The sequence below is a fragment of the Indicator indicator genome, chromosome 5 (assembly GCF_027791375.1).
Source record: "Indicator indicator isolate 239-I01 chromosome 5, UM_Iind_1.1, whole genome shotgun sequence".
Classification (NCBI taxonomy): domain Eukaryota; kingdom Metazoa; phylum Chordata; class Aves; order Piciformes; family Indicatoridae; genus Indicator; species Indicator indicator.
In genome coordinates this window covers 5293052-5311728 of record NC_072014.1, presented here as the reverse complement: position 1 = coordinate 5311728, position 18677 = coordinate 5293052, and the positions used below count along the sequence as shown (strand labels likewise).

Here is an 18677-nt window from a genome sequence, read left to right as displayed (position 1 = left end):
GACAGTATAAGGGGGGGTGATGGTTTGAAACTAAAAGAGGGAGATTTAGACTAGATACAAGGGAGAAATGTTTTACTTAGGGTGGGGTGAGAGGTTGCCCAGAGAGATGGTAGATGCCCCATCCCTTGAAACATTCCAGGTCAGGTTGTTTGGGTCTCTGAGCAACCTGCTCTATTTGGAGATGTCTCTTCTCACAGCGGGAGGTTGGATTAGATGGCCTTTAAAGGTTCCTTCCAGCCAAAAGCATTCTGTGATAAATCTTTTAGGTGCATTTCTGCTCAGAAGTTCACTTAACATTTCAGGAGAGTTAGACCAATTAGCATCCCTAATTAAAGGACTTCATGGCAAGCTATCAGTGCAGTTGCCTTATTCTGTGGCATGGCTGAACTGCATCGGGCAAATCTGTTGGAAAAAAGAAGAGTTGTGTTGTTTGACATTAGAAATATTTCCTGGGGAGAGGAGTTTGGTTTCTTGATCAGGAGCTGTGTCATGTGCACGGTGACTATTTTGATACATGAGCCTGTTTACCTGCTCAGACTCCCACAGTTGCATTCACCATTGGTGTAAGAGTGGAGTTACACCCACTCGTGCCAGCAGTGAATTTGGCCCAGAGGGCCTATTCCAGTGCCATCAAAACACTGATACTGAAGCCAAGCTTTTATGGATTACATTTTTTATAAACATCACCTTAGATTATTAATTCCACCTCCCCCAGAGGTGTTGCAGTTTATTCCTGGAGCCTTAGTGACTCGATTAGGAGTCTAAATTGAATTTTCATCTAAATCACATCCAACTTGCCAACCTGCAGCCTAGTTCTCAGCTTTGATTATCTGTCAATACTTGTGATTCCCTCAGCACAGAGAACATCATGCATTTGTACTTGATACAGAACATCACAGAATTGTTTTGGTTGGAAAAAGCCTCTAAGATCATCAAGTCCAACTGTCAGCCTAAGACTACCGTGGCCATTAAACTACATCCTGAAGTGTTATGTCCATGCATTTTTTGAGCACCTCCAGGGACAGTGACTCCACCATCTCCCTGGGCAAACTATTTCATGCTTAAAATGAACTTTTCTGCCCTTACTCCCCAGCTGGAAACTGTGGCTTGCTGCAAGAGATGGATGTCATCCAGAAACGGGGTGAAAACTGTTACTGCTATGTGCAAAACAGAACCGTTCGCTTACAGTACATTTGGTCAACTCTTCAGGTAAGAGGCCATGTTGGGGATCCTTCAGATAGATGATAATTGCCACATCAACTTCTGATCAAGTTCTGTCAAGATCAAAGCAGTATCTGTGTGCAATTCTTAGAGTCACAGGATGCTAGGGATTGGAAGGGACCTCAAAAGATCATCCAGTCCAACCCCTCTGCCAGAGCAGGATCACTTAGAGTAGGTCACACCGGAACACATACAGGGAGGTTTTGAAAGTGTCCAGAGAAGGAGGCTCCACAACCTCTCTGGGCAGCCTGTTCCACTGCTCTGTCATCCTCACACTGAAGAAGTGTCTCTGCGTACTGAGGTGGAACCTCCTGTGTCGCACCTTGCCTCTCTTGTTCCTTGTCCTGTCACTGAGCACCACCATAAAGACCCTGGCACCTTAGCTTGACACCCACCCCTCAGGTATTTATAGACATTGATAAGATCCCCTCTCAGCCTTCTGAAGACTAAACATCCCCAGGACTCTCAGTTTTTCTTCATAGGAGCGATGTTCAAGTCCATTAATCATCCTTATAGCTCTGTGTTGGTCTCTCTCCAGCAGGTCCCTGTCTCTCTTGAACTGGGGGAACCCAAAACTAGACACAGGATTCCAGGTGTGGTCTCACCAGGGCAGAGCAGAGGGTGAGGAGAACCTCCCTACACATGCTGGACGCACTTTTCTTGATGCACCCCAGGCTCTCTTGTCCTGTGGTGTCCACCAGGACTCCCAAGGTTTTTTTTCCATGGAGCTGTTTTCCAGCGGGACAAACCCTACTGGTGCCTGGTGTTACTCCTCCCCAGCAGGACTCTGCACTTGGCCTTACTGAACTTCATGAGGTTCCCCTTTGTCCATCTTTCCAGCCTGTCAGATCTCTTCGGATGGCAGCATAGCCTTCTGGTGTCATCATCATTGAACTTTATCCCCTCATACAGGTCATTGATGAAGATACTGAACAAAATTGGCCCCAGAGCTGATCCCTGAGGAAATTAGTAGTGTAAGCGGTTGTGATCCTCCACTCTGGATGCAGGGAGATTTAGTCTCCCCCCACTAGAAGGATGTCAGGCAGGCTTATAGCATGATGCCACACAAGCAAGAACTTAGTGTTGTGTGGTATTTTGTTCCATGCTTTTTCCTCTGATGGACCACTGCTGCTCACCTCTGGAACCAGTGTTCTTGCCTGTCACAAACACCTTTATGAACTTGGAAAGGTGAGGATAAAAGGCAGCTCTGTGACTCACCCACACACCAGGCCCCAGCACAGGAACCAGAGGTGCAGTTGTGACTAACCACAAAGCAGCAGGAGAAGTGAATTTCTCTTTTTCTGACTAATAGTCATCCTACAAGACTGGAGGAGAAGGACTTGGGGGTGTTGGTTGATGAAGAACTCACCATGAGCCGGCAATGGTTGCTGGCAGCCCAGAAGGCAGCTGTGTGCTGGGCTGCATCCAAAGCAATGAGCAGCAGAACAGGGAGGGGATTCTGTCCCATTACTCTGCTCTTGTGAGACCCCACTTGGGGCACTACATCCAATTCTGGTGCCTCCAGCATAAGAGGGACATGCAATTGCTGGAGCAGGTCCAGAGGATGGGCCACAAAGATGATCAGAGGGCTGGAGAACCTCCCCTATGGGGACAGGCTGGGAGAGTTGGGGCTGTTCAGCCTGGAGAAGAGAAGGCTCCAGTGAGACCTTATCGTGGCCTTCCAGTACCTGAAGGGGGCCTACAAGAAAGTTGGGAAGGGACTTTTTAGAAGGGCTTGCAGTGATAGGACAAGAGGGCAGATTTAGACTGGAGATTAGGAAGAAGTTCTTGACAGTGAGGGTGGTGAGACTGGAACAGGTTGCCAGGTGAGACACTGAACAGGGAGAATGGATGCCTTCTCCTTGGAGGTGTTCAAGGACAGGCTGGATAAGGCCTTGAGCAGGCTGGTGTAGTGGAAGGTGTCCCTGCCATGGAACTAGAGGATCTTTAAGGTCCCTTCCAATCTAAACCGTTCTGTGATTCTACGGAATTTGTGGGCAAGTGTCATGGTCAAACCAAGCCTACTGAACCCCTCTAGAGAACTCGGCTGACGCTGACTTCATGGAATCATTTTGTAAGGCCTAAACCATTACTCTTTGCATAATAATTAATGTTAAACAACTAAGAATTGCACTTGCACTCTATTCCCTCTGTACTGATTTTCATTATCACATGCATGGCTCATGGTGTGAGTTCAGAAAACCAAAAGCCCCCAGTGGTTCTGAGCTATTTCTCTGTGGATTCCGTTTGGTTGTAGGTGAAAGTTAACAGCACAGAAATGTTCAGGTTTGAGCCTGTTTCAGCAAAAAGCAACTGTCGCCATGCAGAAACTGTTCTTGAGTTTGCTGCCTGTGCTGTTCAGATCTTCTGGAAACCAGAGACATCTACAGAAACTTCCCTAAGCATCAAACAATATGGAGAGGATCTTTGTTTCAAGATACAGCCACTCAGAACCGAACCCTACACCATCACTGTGAAACGAGAAAGTAAGTACAGGAGCTTCACCTTTAGAGTGGTGCTTCCAGTGGTACTGAAAGCACCATTTTGAGTTCACCACTATCCCTGGTGGTTAAAAGATGCAGAGATACGGTGCTGAGGAACATGGTTTAGCACCAGACTTGGGAGAATTAGATAATGGTTGGACTCCGTGATCTTAAAGGTCTTTTCCAACCCAAACAATGCTATGATTTTATGATCATAGAATGGTTTGTGTTGGAAGGGACCTCCTAAGGTCATCTAGTCCAACTCTCCTACAGTCAGCAGTGACATCCTTCACTAGATCAGGTTGTTCAGAGCCTTGTCGAGCCTGACATTGAATATCTCCAGGGATGGCGTCTTGACTACCTCCCTGGGCATCCTGTTGTGGTGTTCCACATCCTCATGGTAAAGAGCTTGTTCCTAACATCCAATCTAAATCTGCTCCTCTCTAATTTCAAACCATTGCCCCTCATCCTGTCACTGCAGGGCCTTTGTAAACAGTCCCTTTGCAGCCTTGTTGTAGGCCCCTTTCAGGTACTGGAAGGCCACTCTTATGTCTTCCCTGAAGCCTTCTCTTCTCCAGTCTGAAGAATCCCAGCTCCCTCAGCCTGTCCTAATAGCAGAAGTGCTCCAGCCCTCTGATTATTTCTGTGGCCCTCCTCTGGACCTGCTCCATCAGGTCCATGTCCTTCCTGTATTGAGGGCTCCAGAGCTGATGGACTCCAGTGAGGTCTCAGCAGAGATGATGATGTAGTTCCTTGGGATTTTTCTGCTGATGCTTTATATAATCAACATATCAGATTGAATTAGTCTAAAGTCCATTTATGTTTTTTTTTTCTTCCCCCTGTTTTAGTGCTAGATGGAAAGCTCTTGTTTTTGTTTGTAGCTGGAATTTTTCTGTTCCATTTTGCAAACAGCCTGAGCAGGTGAGTACTAGCTGCTGATTTTTGACCTCCTTTCCCAAAACTTGTACAACTTTGGTCTCTTTTCTAAGCTGAAGAAGGCATTTCTTTGGGAAGACAAAACAAGGAAACCAAACATCCCATTTAATACTTCTTCATACCATTTGTGTTTGAACAGATGGTGACATACCTTGGAGTGCTGCCCTCTAATTGCTTAGCTGTGTTAGAGTTCTTGTAGCCAGGCTTCCTGCACTGGGTGACAGCAAGATAACCCTCAAGTAAGCAAGTGTGTGGCTGCAGAAAAACGCTCATTGCATTTTGTAGGCCACTGAGGTTTGCTGTGTTACAAATCATGCCTTCCTGCAGCAAGAAACGCTTAGGGTAGGGTCGTCTGGGATCTCATCTCCCTCCACCTTTGTGCCAGCCTTTCTCCATCTTTCTCTTGATGCATAGCAAGCAAGGGAGGGTATTTGTTGTTACAGCAAAACAGGTGTCCCGTGACTCCAAAGCAAAATGAGTCACAAATTGTCAGGAGGCTCCTCTAAAACAAGAAGAGCAGCCACTTCATAGAGTGAGAAATTACTGGTAACTAGAAGGTGAAGAAAATCAGAAATAATGTGAGCCTCAAAAAAAAAATCAACACCATGCCCTAGGTGATCCAGCTTTGGCAGAAGGGTTGGACTTGATCTCCAGAGGTCCCTTCCATCCCCTAACATTCTGTGATCTAGTGGCCTTTAAGGCTCTGTTGGGAATCGCAGAACCACAAAGTGTTAGAGGCTGGAAGGGACCTCGAAAGATCATCCAGTCCAACCCCCCTGCCAGAGCAGGATCACCTAGAGCAGATCACCCAGGAACACATCCAGGTGGGTTTTGAAAGTCTCAAGAGAAGGAGACTCCACAACCTCCCTGGGTAGCCTGTTCCAGTGTTCTGTCACCCTCACAGTGAAAAAAACGTTTCCTCATGTTTAAATGGAACTTTCCTCACAGGGATTTAATATCTAAACTGGGCCTGTTAACTGTGTATCTGCAGCACTGCCTTCGAGCTGTGTTCAGTCCTTACTGAAGATCACTGCTGCCCTTATGAATGTTGGCATCTTAACCAAGCAAAAATGATGCTTCTCACAGTGTTCTCTCTTTTTCTCTTACAGGAGTACCAAGTTCTTTTACCTTTCTGGAATAATACTGGGTGTTCTTGCTCTGCTAGTCTTTGTCCTGTTGGCACTTAGAAGGTTTATTCCAAGGGTAAATCTACATTTCTAAACCAATATACCAGTAGTCATGAACATCATAATATAGAAGTGAGGAGCACAGAGCCAGATTCTGACCTTGCTCTGGTTTTGTGGCCAGGTAACTGCTCTTCAATGACTGCAGAAGTGCTTGCTTCAAGTAAACATAATTAGGTCAGAATCAAGTTGTAGTTAGCTTGCTCCTGCTTTCAAACTAAGCAGGAGACTGCTGATGTGCAAAAATTGTTTATTCTGCAACATACATTATTTTTGTAGGAGTAGAGTTAAGCTTACTTTTGAATTTATGAATCAGTATAAATCAAAATGGAGTTTTAGTGGCAACTGGGAGAGATTCTTCTCCCTTCACCAGAGGCAATTCATTGCAAGGCAGATGTGAATTTTCCCCTTACTTTGACAGAGTCTGTGCTTTCCCACAATGTTGCTGAGATCTGTTCACTGGGAATACACTGCAGTGGGCTTCACCATGCCATGGGCACATGACACACAGATGCAGTTGCTCCACTTAGAACTGAAGTAATTTAGTTGCAGAGTGCGGAGCACTACAGCAGAAGTGTAACCCAGATTGTAAACCCTGTAGCTCTACCTAGCACATCTGGTTTGGCCTGTGAGTGCCCTTGCACACCATGGACTCAATTCTGACTTGAAATGTTCTGATTTTTTTAAAAGGTTTTAATAATTTTTTTTTTTAATTTCCAGCACAGTACCTTCTGGATCTTAATGAGTGGCTGCTGGATGTTCTCCCTCTATTTAATTTACTGCTTCAAAGAGAATATGCACTGGTTGTGGTCTGAACACAGAAACTACTTAATGGGTAAGACAATTACCAGAAAACGTGCTGCAGATTTTGGATTAATTTAGTGGTTAGGTGAATACCTGTCCATAAGAAAAACAAACAAACAAACAAACCACAAAAACAAAATCAAGTGACTCATTTATGGTGTATTTTTTTTCCCAAGCCATTGATGTTGGAATATTTCAAATCCACTCAACTAAGCATTTGCTCATGTTGTATCATTAAAGAAGGAGTTTGATGTACTGGGCCAGTGGCAGCTGCAAGAGCAGACTTCTCCTGTATTATTTGTTCACTGATTTGCCATTACAAACCTATTCTGTGATAGCAAAGGGGCAGCCACACTGGTTTGGATTTTGCTGGATCTGGGAACTGGATGCCTAAGTTGTCAACTGGATGTTACTCCACTCTGGTGACACCCCACCAGCAGTGCTAGGTCCAGCTCTGGAGCCCTCAGCACAAAGACGTGATCCTGTTGGAGCAGATCCAGAGGATGCAAGATTGAGCCGAGGGCTGAAGCACCTCTGCTGTGGGGACAGGCTGAGAGAGTTGGGGCCATTCAGCCTGGAGAAAAGAAGGCTCATGAGGAACTTAATTATGGTGTTTCAGTACTTCAGGGGGCTGATAAGAATGCTGGGGACGGAGCCTTTTTAGCAGGGCCTGTTGTGACAGGACAAGGGGTAACGGTTTGAAGCTAAAAGAGATTTAGACTAGATACAGTGAAGAATTTTTTACAGTGAGGGTGGTGAGACACTGTCCCAGGTTGCCCATAGAGGTGGTAGATGCCCCATCCCTGGAACCATTCCAGATCAGGTTGTTTGAGTCTTTGCACAACCTGCTCTAGTTGAAGTGGTTTGACCTAGATAGCCCTGAAAGGTCCCTTCCAACCTAAAGCCTTCTGTGATTCGATGTGTCTGCAGGGACTGACAGATTTATTGGCCTGGCACCTGCCTCGGTGTTCTTGCCTGGGGAGGATTGATGTGCAGCATTGGCTAAAGGCTGCTCACAGATCACCTCCTGAACTCTTTGCACACTTTAGAAAGGCAAAGCACACAGAGATACCTGCAGTATGTTGTAAGACAACACAAGACACAGTAGCCTCAACTTCACAGCAGTTGCAAGCTTTGTGACCCAAACTAATGACATTATATGAGTAGTTGGCACCTTTTTCTCCAAGCCCTTCTGTTCTGCTTCTACAGGGTATTTTCTGGCTGTTGGAATTGCCAGCTTTGCTGTTTGCTATCAGCATGGACCACTGACCACTGACCTGAGCATAACCTTGTTCATGTGGACACTCCAGCTCACAGCCTTTCTCCTGATTTACTGCAGCATCACCATCCCTCACGTTGCGTACACGGTGATAGCAGTCAGCCTCTGTTCCAAAGGCCTGGGCTACCCTCTTGGCGCTGCCTCTCACATAGGCAGGTTAGTACATAGAAGTCAGTGTCCATGTTTCTTGTGTAGGGAGACAACCTGCAGAATCTGAGAGGATAAAACAATGTCCTGTCACCAAGCAAGCAGATGTTAAGAAGTGACAGTCCTTGTAGGTTAGGTAGCATCAAGTTCAGAGACTAAAAACCCATGTCCACAAAACCAGCAGTTCCACAGAATCATAGAATGCTCTGGGTTGGAAGGGACCTCCAAAGGTCATCTAGTCCAACCCCCCTGCAGTAAGCAGGGGCATGGTCAATTAGAGCAGGTTGCCCAGAGCCTTGTCAAGCCTCACCTTGAATATCTCCAGGGATGGGGCCCCAGCCACCTTCCTGGGCAACCTGTTACAGTGTTCCACCACCCTCATGGTGCAGAACTTGTTCCTAATATCCAATCTAAATCTGCTCTTCTCTAATTTCAAACCATTGCCCCTCATCACTGCAGGCCTTCGGAAACAGTCCTTAAGCAGCCTTTTTGCAGGCCCCTTCAGGTACTGCAGTGCTGCTATTAGGTCTCCCCAGAGCCTTCTCTCCTCCAGGCTGAACAAGCCCAGCTCCATTAGCCTGTCCTTGTAGCAGAGGTGTTCCAGTGATTTTAGTTTTCCAAGGTTATTATGCTGTCTTTAATTGGTGGAAACATTGCCCTGTTTTCCCAGAGCTCCATTTACACAGTGGCATCTGAAATGAGAACTGCCTGCAACGTGTAAACCTTTGTTTGCTGAGTGCATTAGCAACATAGGACCAGGGTGTTTGCTCATCCTTGAATTGGAGGCGTAAATACAAGTACACCCTCAAATGAAGAAGCACAAATGCAACACTCAAAAGGAGGATTCTAAAAAGTCTTGTCAGTTTACATGTTTTGTTTTGGTTTTTTTCCTTCAGTGATAGCATCCAGGTTCAGAATCTTTAGTGCAGACTGCCCTGTAGCGGTGAACTTCTGCTGAACCACAGAGGACCAGAAGAAGGCAAAAGCTAGAACTGACATAACCAAAAGAACAAACCCCAAGTCATTTCTTTTTCAATCTTTTACACATTGTTTAGTTTTGAAGAACATACTGATTTGCTTCTGTATTCTTTTTAGATGAAGTGTGGACTGGGTCAGAGCTTTTTTTATTGTAGGTAGAAGTCATTTACTGAAGACTGATTTTTTTTTTTTGCCTGCAGCTGAGAAGCACACAAAAAAGGCAATATACAGGATCAATACATACCTGATGTAAGCAGGTTCAATTCACTCTGAAAGTAAGACTTCGTTGAAGAAGTCACAGAATCACAGAATGTTAGGGGTTGGAAGGGACCTCCAGAGATCATCAGGTCCAACTCCCCCACCAAAGCAGGATCACCTGGGACAGGCCACCCAGGAACACATCCAGGTTGACTTTGAAAGTCTCCAGAAAAGGAGACTCCACAACCTCTCTGGTTAGCCTGTTCCAGTGCTCTGTCACCATCACAGTAAAGAAGTTTCTCCTCATGTTGAGGTAAAACTTACTGTGTTCTAGCTTGTATGTATTATTCCTTGTCCTACTACTGGGTCAGAACACAGCTGATTTACCTTGGAACACTATTTTGTTCTCCATGTGAACCTCTCGTGTTTCATTAACTGATGTTTCTATAAAGCCCCAAACCACTGAACTGTAGCTCTCTTAGAAGAACAATAAGGGTTTTTTCCCCCCCTGCCCCGGTTCAAAACATGAAGGAGCAGTACCAACCTGTGAGGTCATGCAGCAGATGAATCAAAATGACTAAGATTCTTGCATTATTTTTTGCTAAGCTCAATACTTGTCCCACTGAGCCAGCAAGGCCTTCACCATCTGACCTGGGCTACATTCTTGCTCTATAAGCAAACAAGGAAAAAAGCTGAAGGCTGATGTTTGGAGCAGGTGTTTTTATACAGATCTGAAAGTTTTACAGGCATCCAGCCCTTGCTTTGCTTAACTCATCACAACATTTAAGTCGACAGAAGGGAGCAGAACATGGCACACTTTCTAATTGATAGCTAATTAGATTATACATTGCTGCACAGCAGCTAAAAAACCATCAGATTGTAAACAGTTTGGCCTCAGACTACTCAGTTTTGTAACTTAAAGTGAGATTTAAGAGAAGCGATCCAGTAAACAACATGAACAACTCCTAACAGACTCAGCTTGCTGCTTAGCTTCTGAGTTAACACATGCAGCTTGGGGTTTGATTCAGCCTGTGCCTCTGCACAGACACATTTTGCATATTGCACCTAAAAATGGCTGAGCAAGCAGCCATCTCTTGAATTCTGTGAGATTTTAGTCCTTGCATACACACTAAGGACCTGATCCAAAGAACTTTTGAAGCTCATTAGGTATCATTTCCTGCAGTACTCAGCACTGGCAAGGCCACACCTTGAGAACAGGGTTCAGGTTTGGGGCCTTTACTACAAAAAAAAGACACTGAGTTGCTGGAGCAGATCCAGAGAAGGGCAACAAGTCTGGTGAAGGATCTGGAGAACAGGGCTGGTGAGGAGTGGCTGTGGGAACTGGGGTTGGTTAGTTTGGAGTAGAGGAAGCTGAGGGGAGACCTCATTGCTCTCCATAATTCCCTGAAAGGAGGGCGGAGCCAGGTGGGAGTCTGTCTCTTCTCCCTAGTAACAAGGAATAGGAGGAGAGGAAATGGCCTCAAGTTGCACCTGGGTAGGTTTAGGTTGGATACTAAAAGAAACTTCTTCACTGGAAGGGTTCTCCAACAGCAGAACAGGCTCCCAAGAGAGGTGGTTGAATCCCCATCCCCGGAGGTGTTTAAAACGTTGGAGAATAAATCTTACAAAGAGCAAATGAAGAAGTTGGGGCTGTTTGAGGAAGGGAAGGCTGAGGGGATGTTGTGGAGAGGCTGGTGCTGGTCTCTTCTCTCAGGTAATTAGTGATAGAACAAGAGGGATTAGCCTCAAACTGTGACTGGGTAGGTTTAAACTGGACACTAGGAATTTTTTTTTTCATAGAAAGGGAGGGTCAATCATTGGAACGTGCTGTCCAAAGAGGTGATTGAGTCACCAACCCTGGGTGTGTTTAAAAGTGGTTTGGATATGGTGCTTGGGGATATGGTTTAGGGGTGACCCTTGTAGAGCAGAGTTACCGTTTGGATTTGATGATCCTGAGGGTCTTTTCCAACCTGAATGTTTCTGTGATTCTGTGAAAGCAGGCAGAGATGTGCTAAGGGACATGGTTTAGCACCAGACTTGGCAGGGCTAGATCATGGTTGGACTCAACGATCTTTTTGGGTTTTTTCCAACCAAAAAGATTCTGAATCAGTTGATACCCGGGAGGTAAACAAGCCAGCAAACCCACAGACATCTTGTCCTAAAACGTTCATGCAAGAATGTAGCTTCTTCTCTTGGAAGGATAAAAGTGATTAATGCGTGTTAATAGCAGGTAGTAGAGGAAAAAAGACAGACCATAATTATGTGCTAGAAGACCTCAGAAACACTGATTTCGTTTCATTCCAGAAAAATGAAAAAATGCTTTAAACCTAAAAAGTTGGAGTTTAAATTCCTGACTGAAGAGGAGTATCGAGAACAAGGCGAAACAGAAACCATCAGAGCCCTAGAGGAGCTACGCTCATTCTGCAGCAACCCTCACTTCCCATCGTGGTTAGCTGTATCCAAGCTGCAGTCCCCACACAGGTAAGGACCTCTGGCTTCTCTCTAGCAGCAAACACATTGTGCAGCTGCTGTTGCACAGCAAACCCAAACACTACTGCAGGCACTGTCCCAGCTGCCTTTATCTCACATGCAGGTCTGGCTGCAGCCAGCTTTACCTTCCCAGGTAATCCCACTAAAGATCACAGCCATACCTCTCAAGGATATTATTTGTTGGTGGTAATAAACCCCTTGTTTGCTCTTCCCTGACCATGAATTACTCTAAGAGTTTGCAGACATTTACAGCTAATTCATGGTGATGGCAGCTTACCTTAAAACTCTTCCTACAGTGCCTCTTAAGTTCCTTCACAGTGACCCCAGTGGCTGAGGCAGTGATGTGCCCCTTCAATTTTTAGAGCAGTGCACTTGTGCACTGTGTGAAGCTGGGGTAGCCTGAAGGTACCTGCTCAAATATTGCCTGCATTCAGCTTTCCAACTGCAGCTGCACAGCCAAGGATCTTACTGCTTGAAGGAGCAACCAATATCTAAGGCTAAGAATGCAGAAAAGGAAATCAATACCTGCATCTAGGAGGTGTAACATGTAGAAGAGCTATTCCAGGTGTAGTTCAAGAGACAAACCTCAGACAGAGGAGTTGGGAAGGGTCAGATCAGTCAGAAAGTCTTGCAGAATATAAAATCGATCATAATAGCAGCACATTTGTGTCCAGACCAAACATTTAGCATATTAGGAGCAGTTTCCCTTAGTGGCTACCAGAAAGACTTAGATCTTGACATAGAACCAAGTGTCACAGTTCCAGAGGAGCCCCACAGAACCAAGTGTCACGGTTCCAGAAGAGCCCCATTCAGCTCAGAATTTAATGAATTAAAAAGTTAAAACAAGTTTCAGAACCTTTTCTTCCTTGGATGGGCACACAGCTAGTCTCTTTGCCAGGTTTTAGAGGTAGCAGGCTTCAAAGAAACAAAAAATAAAAGCTCACTGCAGTATTGTGACATGAAATACTGCCAAATGCACAAAGCAAACAGCTGAGATGTATTCTCTAGCCGTAGCTTAGTTAACACAGTTCTTGTAAGCTGTTTGTTATAAAAATACAAAAAGGAGAACCAGCAGCAGCCTGATTGAGTTGAGCACCTCTTCAAGCTTCCATTAAGCATCAGAAGACAGTTCAGCCTAAAGCAAACCTGTCAAACACAGCAAGTCCAACTCTGTTCCCCATTTAGACTAACAGTGCTTCCAAGAAGAGCGAGGTGACAAGGCTCATCTTGCAGAAATGTGAAGTCTAAGATGTAAATTATTGATCAGTTTACCAGAACTCCAGAATGTAGCAGCATTTCCTTCTTCTTACATTTCTCTGATGCTGTCGACACTTACCCAGGTGTCAGAACTGCCGTCTGTTTCCACATGCTTGCCAGAAACCTCCAGCTCCATTCTCTCTCCTCAGTGAAAGTCAATTTGTGGCCAACTGAAATGTAGGGATGGTGCTAAGTTCAGGCTTTGTTCTGCTAGACCTCCACTTGGGCATTTACTTGGAGCAGCAACAGAATTCACCCAAAGCAGGAATTACAGAATCACAGGCTGGTGAGAGTCAGAAGGGACCTCTGGAGAGCATTCAGTCCAACCTACCTGCTAAAGCAGGGTCACCCACAGCAGGTATCCAGGATCATAATGTCCAGGTGGGTTTGAAATCTCTCCAGAGGAGACTCCACAACCTCTCTGAGCAGCCTGCTCCAGGTCTCCAGCACCCTCACACCAAAGAATTTTTTCCTCATGTTTAGGTGGAAACTCCTGGGTTCCAGTTTGTGCCCATTATCTGCTGTCCTGTCACTGGACAACGCTGAAGAGTCTGGCTGCACCCTTTAGCTATTGCTCAGCATTGAGCAGATCCCCTCTCAGGCTGCTCTCCTCCAGGCTAAACAGCCCCAGGTCTTTCAGCCTCTCCTCCTCAGAGCTGCTCCAGTCCCCTCTTCTTGGGCAAGACTTTAGCTCAGCTTGTCCAAAGCGTGCCTGCAGCACCAATGTGAGGTGCCAGCATGGCAAGGTAGGACTGTGAAGTTCTCCCCATTTTTCCCTTCCATTAGCAATGCCAGCTTACCTGAGCTCTCACAGCCTTTCTCTCAGATACACCACAGCTTTATTTTTAGGAGCTAAAGCTCCATCTATCCAACTGTACAAATGCTCACTCTGGATTACCCCACGAATGATGACAAGATGTGAAAACTAAGCCTGATCTTCTTGCTTAGTCACAAGACCTTGCAGATGGCCTCCAGAACAGCAAAAAATACTTTTCTAGAGCAAACTGAAAAAATGAGGCAGAACAAATCCTCACGGTTGTTGCCACCTGTTGTAATTTAGTCTCTTCTTCAGGACTCCCTACCTCAGGCTGTAGTTTCCTCTCATCTGCACTGCCTGTAGGTAGATCCTTACAACATCCCTGCTTAACTGGCAGTATCCTGGGCTTTACAGTAATTTGTTTTTCTCCCTTTAATAACCTGTCAGGTTTGCAGCTTTTGTCCTGGGAGCTCCCCACATCTCACCTGCAGAAGCAAGGGCACACGATGAGGAATACAGCATTTGGAGCTGCTTCCTGGAGGAGCAGCTCTTTGAGCCAAGGGCAGAATCTGAGCAGGAGGACCCAGCCAATTCCATCCATGAGGGAAACGAGGATGAAGATGAAAGGCCTGAACGAACTGCATTTCCGTATGCTACTGAGTTGCTCTGAGCTTTGGGCAGTTACCAAGCCTAGGAGAGGGAAAATACATTCATCCTAGAAAGGAAGGATATGGAGAACTCCTGTGTGGTGATTTCTTGTGCTTGCGGCTGGACAAACAAGGACTGCTGAAAAACAAACTTTCCTGTGTCGCTGATACCTCCTGATGAGAATAACAGGAGACCAGAGGGGCTGCTCCAGTGAAGAGGATTCTCCTGCTGTTTGTACTTTTAACTGGGGAAGTAAACGTTGCCTTTTCCACAGCAAGTACTGGCAGCAGCCTTCCCACCAGGATGCTTTGTCCTTCCACAGATACTACCTCCAGAAAACAGAAAATCTGTTTTGGCCCTTTTCATTGTTAAGTCCTCTGTGCTGAGCATTAGAGGGAGAAGAAGTTATTATCAGCTGTCTACTTTTAGTAATTACCCTGCATGTCAAGAATTGGGATAATGCTTTTGGCATGCTGATAAACCATTTTTATTGATTGTGAGACTTTCCAGTAGAGAAAGAACAGAGCTGAACCAGGGTTATTTGCTCTTCTGGCTAAGCTTGCTGTCTGTTAGCTTCACTTTGCCTCTCCATGGTTGTTTGAAGCTCCTTTTACTCTGCAGAACGCTGCCTGATTTTTCACCCTTTGCTTATATTCTGTTCTATTTACACTGCACTTGTTTCTTTCCATGCCTTTATTTCTTCACATACTCATCTCTACCTGTCCCTCTGCTGACCCTTTCTCTATCCTGTTTCTCTGTCTCTGACAACCGCAGAAGATTTAGGAAAAGATTTCCATCCCCAAATGCGTTTTTACGTTTCAGTTTCACTGTCACCTTACCTCAGACAGGTGCTGCTTGGCCCATTCCAGGCCTCTCAACAGGCCAGGAAAGACAGGACAGGTTGAGGCTGTTTTAGCTGCTTGGAGGAATGGGAGCAATGCTGTAACCATGTAGCTGGGAGCACAGGTAACTCCCATGCAGCTCCTCTGTTCCTTGAAGTACTCAGTAGTTTGCTCATTGAGTAACGTGTGGCAAGTCATTCTGGGCCAGAAAAGGGAGGGATACCTGCTTCCTACCTTCTCCTGCCCTCTTTGGGACTTACCACAGGAGGGTGTGTGGGGAGGAGGAGTGCAGAACAGGAAGTTTAAATAGTCAAATGTATTTATGTATTAGAGGCCTAGGCTGTCAGCTCATTCACCTGCAGAGGTTATTTCCTTTTGTACTTAGGCTATCCCTGGATTCCCCTCTCCTCACCTTGCTGTTTTCCTTTACTGCAGAAAGCAAAAGTTGAATAATTCTGTCACTGCTCTTACAAAGCCTCCAAGAGTTGCCAGTGGTGGAAAGCCATTCTCTCTCCAGAAGGGCATCTCAGACGAGGGCATGTTTGCTCTCTGCAACATCCCCAGTGATGCAGTGTGCCTTCAGCATGCACTGCTGTACTTTCTGGTTGTCTGCTGCTGTACAAGGCAGAAAATCTGTCTCCTTTAACAGAGCTAAGCAGTGCTGCTGCCTTACCATATTCCAAGAGCTCCTCTATACAACTGACTCAGAGTCAGTGTTTGAAAGCCTTATAAGGTCCTTCCTCTTTTGTATTGCTTCAACTTCATTCTAGAAGGAACTCTTCTATTTTACAGCCAGGAGACACTTCACACCCTCCAGTGCTGTAATTTATAAATATGTATGCAGAACCTACAGCGTGTGCAGCAGAGAAAAGCCCTGTCAGACAGGGGATCCAAAATACACTCCCTGGTAAGTCCACACTATTCAAACACAGAGCAAGAGTTCTGTTCAGGAAGGGCACCAAGCAGTAAGACTCACTTCTGAGAGAGGCTGCTGCTACCAGAGTCACAGTTAAATGACACCCACCCTCTGGAAGTCAGGCTTGGCTTGCTGGGTTCTGCCACTAGCAAGAAGCAGTTGTGAAAACGGAGGGAAGCCTCAGTATCTCTGGTGGTTTGGGAGAAGGATGGAAACTCCCTGTCCCAAACAGTGATTAGTAGACTGAAGAGTAAATACTGAAACAGTTTACCCAGGGATGTGGTTGAGGCCCTGTCCCTGGAGTCATTCAAGATCAGACTCGATGTGGCCCAGGGCAGCCTGATCTAGCTGGAGGTGTCCCTGCTGACTGCAGGGGGGTTGGACAATATGACCTTTGAGGGTCCCTTGCAACCCAGTGCTATCTGCGACGTAAGGCCTGTGTCTCCATTGTGAAAATGGAGTACTTAAAATTGTGATAGGTCAGTTAAAAAAGCTACTTGAGAAGATCTCTGGAAGTGGTTTTTTGCCTGTTTTAAAACACATAGGTTTTATTCGGTGTACTTTGTAGTTAGCTAAGAACTTCCATCCATCTGATTTGAGGCAAAGGAGGAGAATCAGATTTGTCCTAGCTTTTAAACCCAGTTTTTCTGGATTCCTTCTCTTTGCTGAGGCAATAATGATTATCCTGCCATAAGTGATATGTATTTAGATACAGTGGCCCAGATATATTAAGATAATGTTTTACATAAGCAATATATTAATGGAAAAAGCCCTCCAAACCCAGGCAATTCCGTATTTTGGATGCTGTCCCTTTCTCTGAGTTCTTTAGAACACTACCAGGCACACCTGCTCCAACAAAGGGAAGAAAATAATACAGAGAAAAATCAATCAACTCACGTTTTATGCCGTTGTGAAGTCCATCGTTTGCCAGGGATGGGTAAATGCCCATCCAAAAGCAGAGCAGGAAGCTAAGTACATCCAAGACAGAAGGGCAGCAATATGTAAGATGATGACTGCTTTAGCAAATAGCTGATACTGACCTTAAAAATCCTCCCAAGCCTGTTCCAACACTGGGAGCATTTTGTAAGCAAAGCCCCCCGCAAAACCAACCGCTGCCACTGAGCCCTCTGCCAGCAGAGATCCTGGCACAGTGCTCCTCCTGTGACAGATGGAGACCATAGAGGTTGACTGTCACACACTTGTTAAGTACTGTCCACTGTCCTGCCAGAAAAATCTGGGAACAGGGTCTGGATGTGAATCCATTGCCTTAACCCTAACAAAAGCCTTTCTTCCCTAATGAAGGATGAGCTACATCCATCTTCTGTTTCATGGTGTTTAAAGTTAAAATTCCATCGTTTTGTATTCAGGGTACGACACACTTGATGAACTCTTGTAAGGTTTTTTAAAATAAAAGTATTTTTCAGCTATGTGCTTCTCCTGCCTGATGAATTTCCTCTCCCCTCCACCTCCAGCATAGCTCCCTGAGGGAACCTGCCTTTCTCATTCTCCACTCATGACAGAACCATACCAGCCTGAAGCCAAATTCCTGAGGTGGCAGTAAGGTCTGGCAGTCACAGGCACACAGACAGCAAAGCAGAGCAAAGATCTCTCCCTGCTATCACTTTGTACACATTCAAGTTCAGCAGCCGGAACAGGGAACTTTCCACCATCCTACACCTGAGGTAAAACAATTCCTGACAGATGTGCTAGTGTACAGGCAGGTGCAACACTGCAAACACATCACCTTGATCATAAATAGAAAGTGGAGGTACTGCCATATAAGGGAATTGACCCTGCACTGAGAGCCTCCACCTCAGGACTGAGGTGACAAACGTGATCCAGCTCAGACTGTCGCTCACAACGTCCTGCACGCTTCCATACCAGCCTGTTTGTGCTGTGCATTGGTGTGTATCCCCTATGTGCTCCTCACCCCACTGAGGGGAATTGCTGCCTACAGTTGGAACTTAAAGAGATTTTAATGTTTTGCAAAGAGGGCTCTGCAGAAGGATCTAGGCAGGCTGGATCAATGGGCTCAGGGTACTGTGTAAGGTTCAATAAGGCCAAGTGCCAGGTCATGCACTTGTGTCACAACAACCCCATGAATGCTCCAGGCTTGAGGCAGAGAGACTGGCAACTGCCCAGCAGAAAAAGACCTGGGGGCACTGGTTGACAGCCAGCTGGACACAAGCCAGTAGTGTGCTCAGGTAGCCAAGAAGGCCAACAGCATCCTGGCCTGGACCAGCAATAGTGTTGTCCCCCTGTACTCAGCATTTGTGAGACTGCACCTGAAGTACTGGGCTCAGTTTTGGGGCCCTCACACCAAGAAAGACATTGAGGTGCTGAAGTGTGTCTGGAAAACGGGAACAAAGCTGGTGAAGGGTCTAGAGAACAGGTCTGGTGAGAAGCTGAGGGAACTGGGGTTGTTTAGTCTGGAGAAAAGGAGGCTGAGTAGAAGCACCATAGAGGGAACACAGGTAAGAGCAGTGGACAAGGAGAGGAGTCAACACCTTATGGATATTTTATATTTCTTACCACAG

At 45.8% G+C, this 18677-nt stretch overlaps 1 protein-coding gene across 1 annotated transcript; it reads left to right on the top strand.

The window, feature by feature from the left end:
• Positions 1 to 1101: 1101 nt before the first annotated feature.
• On the top strand, positions 1102 to 14404 carry NEMP2 (nuclear envelope integral membrane protein 2). The gene is made up of 8 exons (XM_054381377.1): positions 1102 to 1209; positions 3479 to 3707; positions 4553 to 4625; positions 5750 to 5843; positions 6545 to 6659; positions 7838 to 8063; positions 11535 to 11711; positions 14182 to 14404. Exons 1-8 carry the CDS (start codon positions 1120 to 1122, stop codon positions 14402 to 14404), a joined length of 1227 nt encoding a protein of 408 aa, XP_054237352.1. The 5' UTR covers positions 1102 to 1119.
• Positions 14405 to 18677: the final 4273 nt, after the last annotated feature.

What these genes read in the sequence shown, in the direction of transcription:
- NEMP2 (XM_054381377.1), top strand. Translation starts at nt 1,120, where the DNA reads ATGGATGTCATCCAGAAACGGGGTGAAAACTGTTACTGCTATGTGCAA. An exon ending in ACACAGAAACTACTTAATGG is followed by an intron (nt 6,660 to 7,837) that starts GTAAGACAATTA and finishes CTGCTTCTACAG; the next exon opens with GGTATTTTCTGGCTGTTGGA. An exon ending in GCTGCCTCTCACATAGGCAG is followed by an intron (nt 8,064 to 11,534) that starts GTTAGTACATAG and finishes GTTTCATTCCAG; the next exon opens with AAAAATGAAAAAATGCTTTA.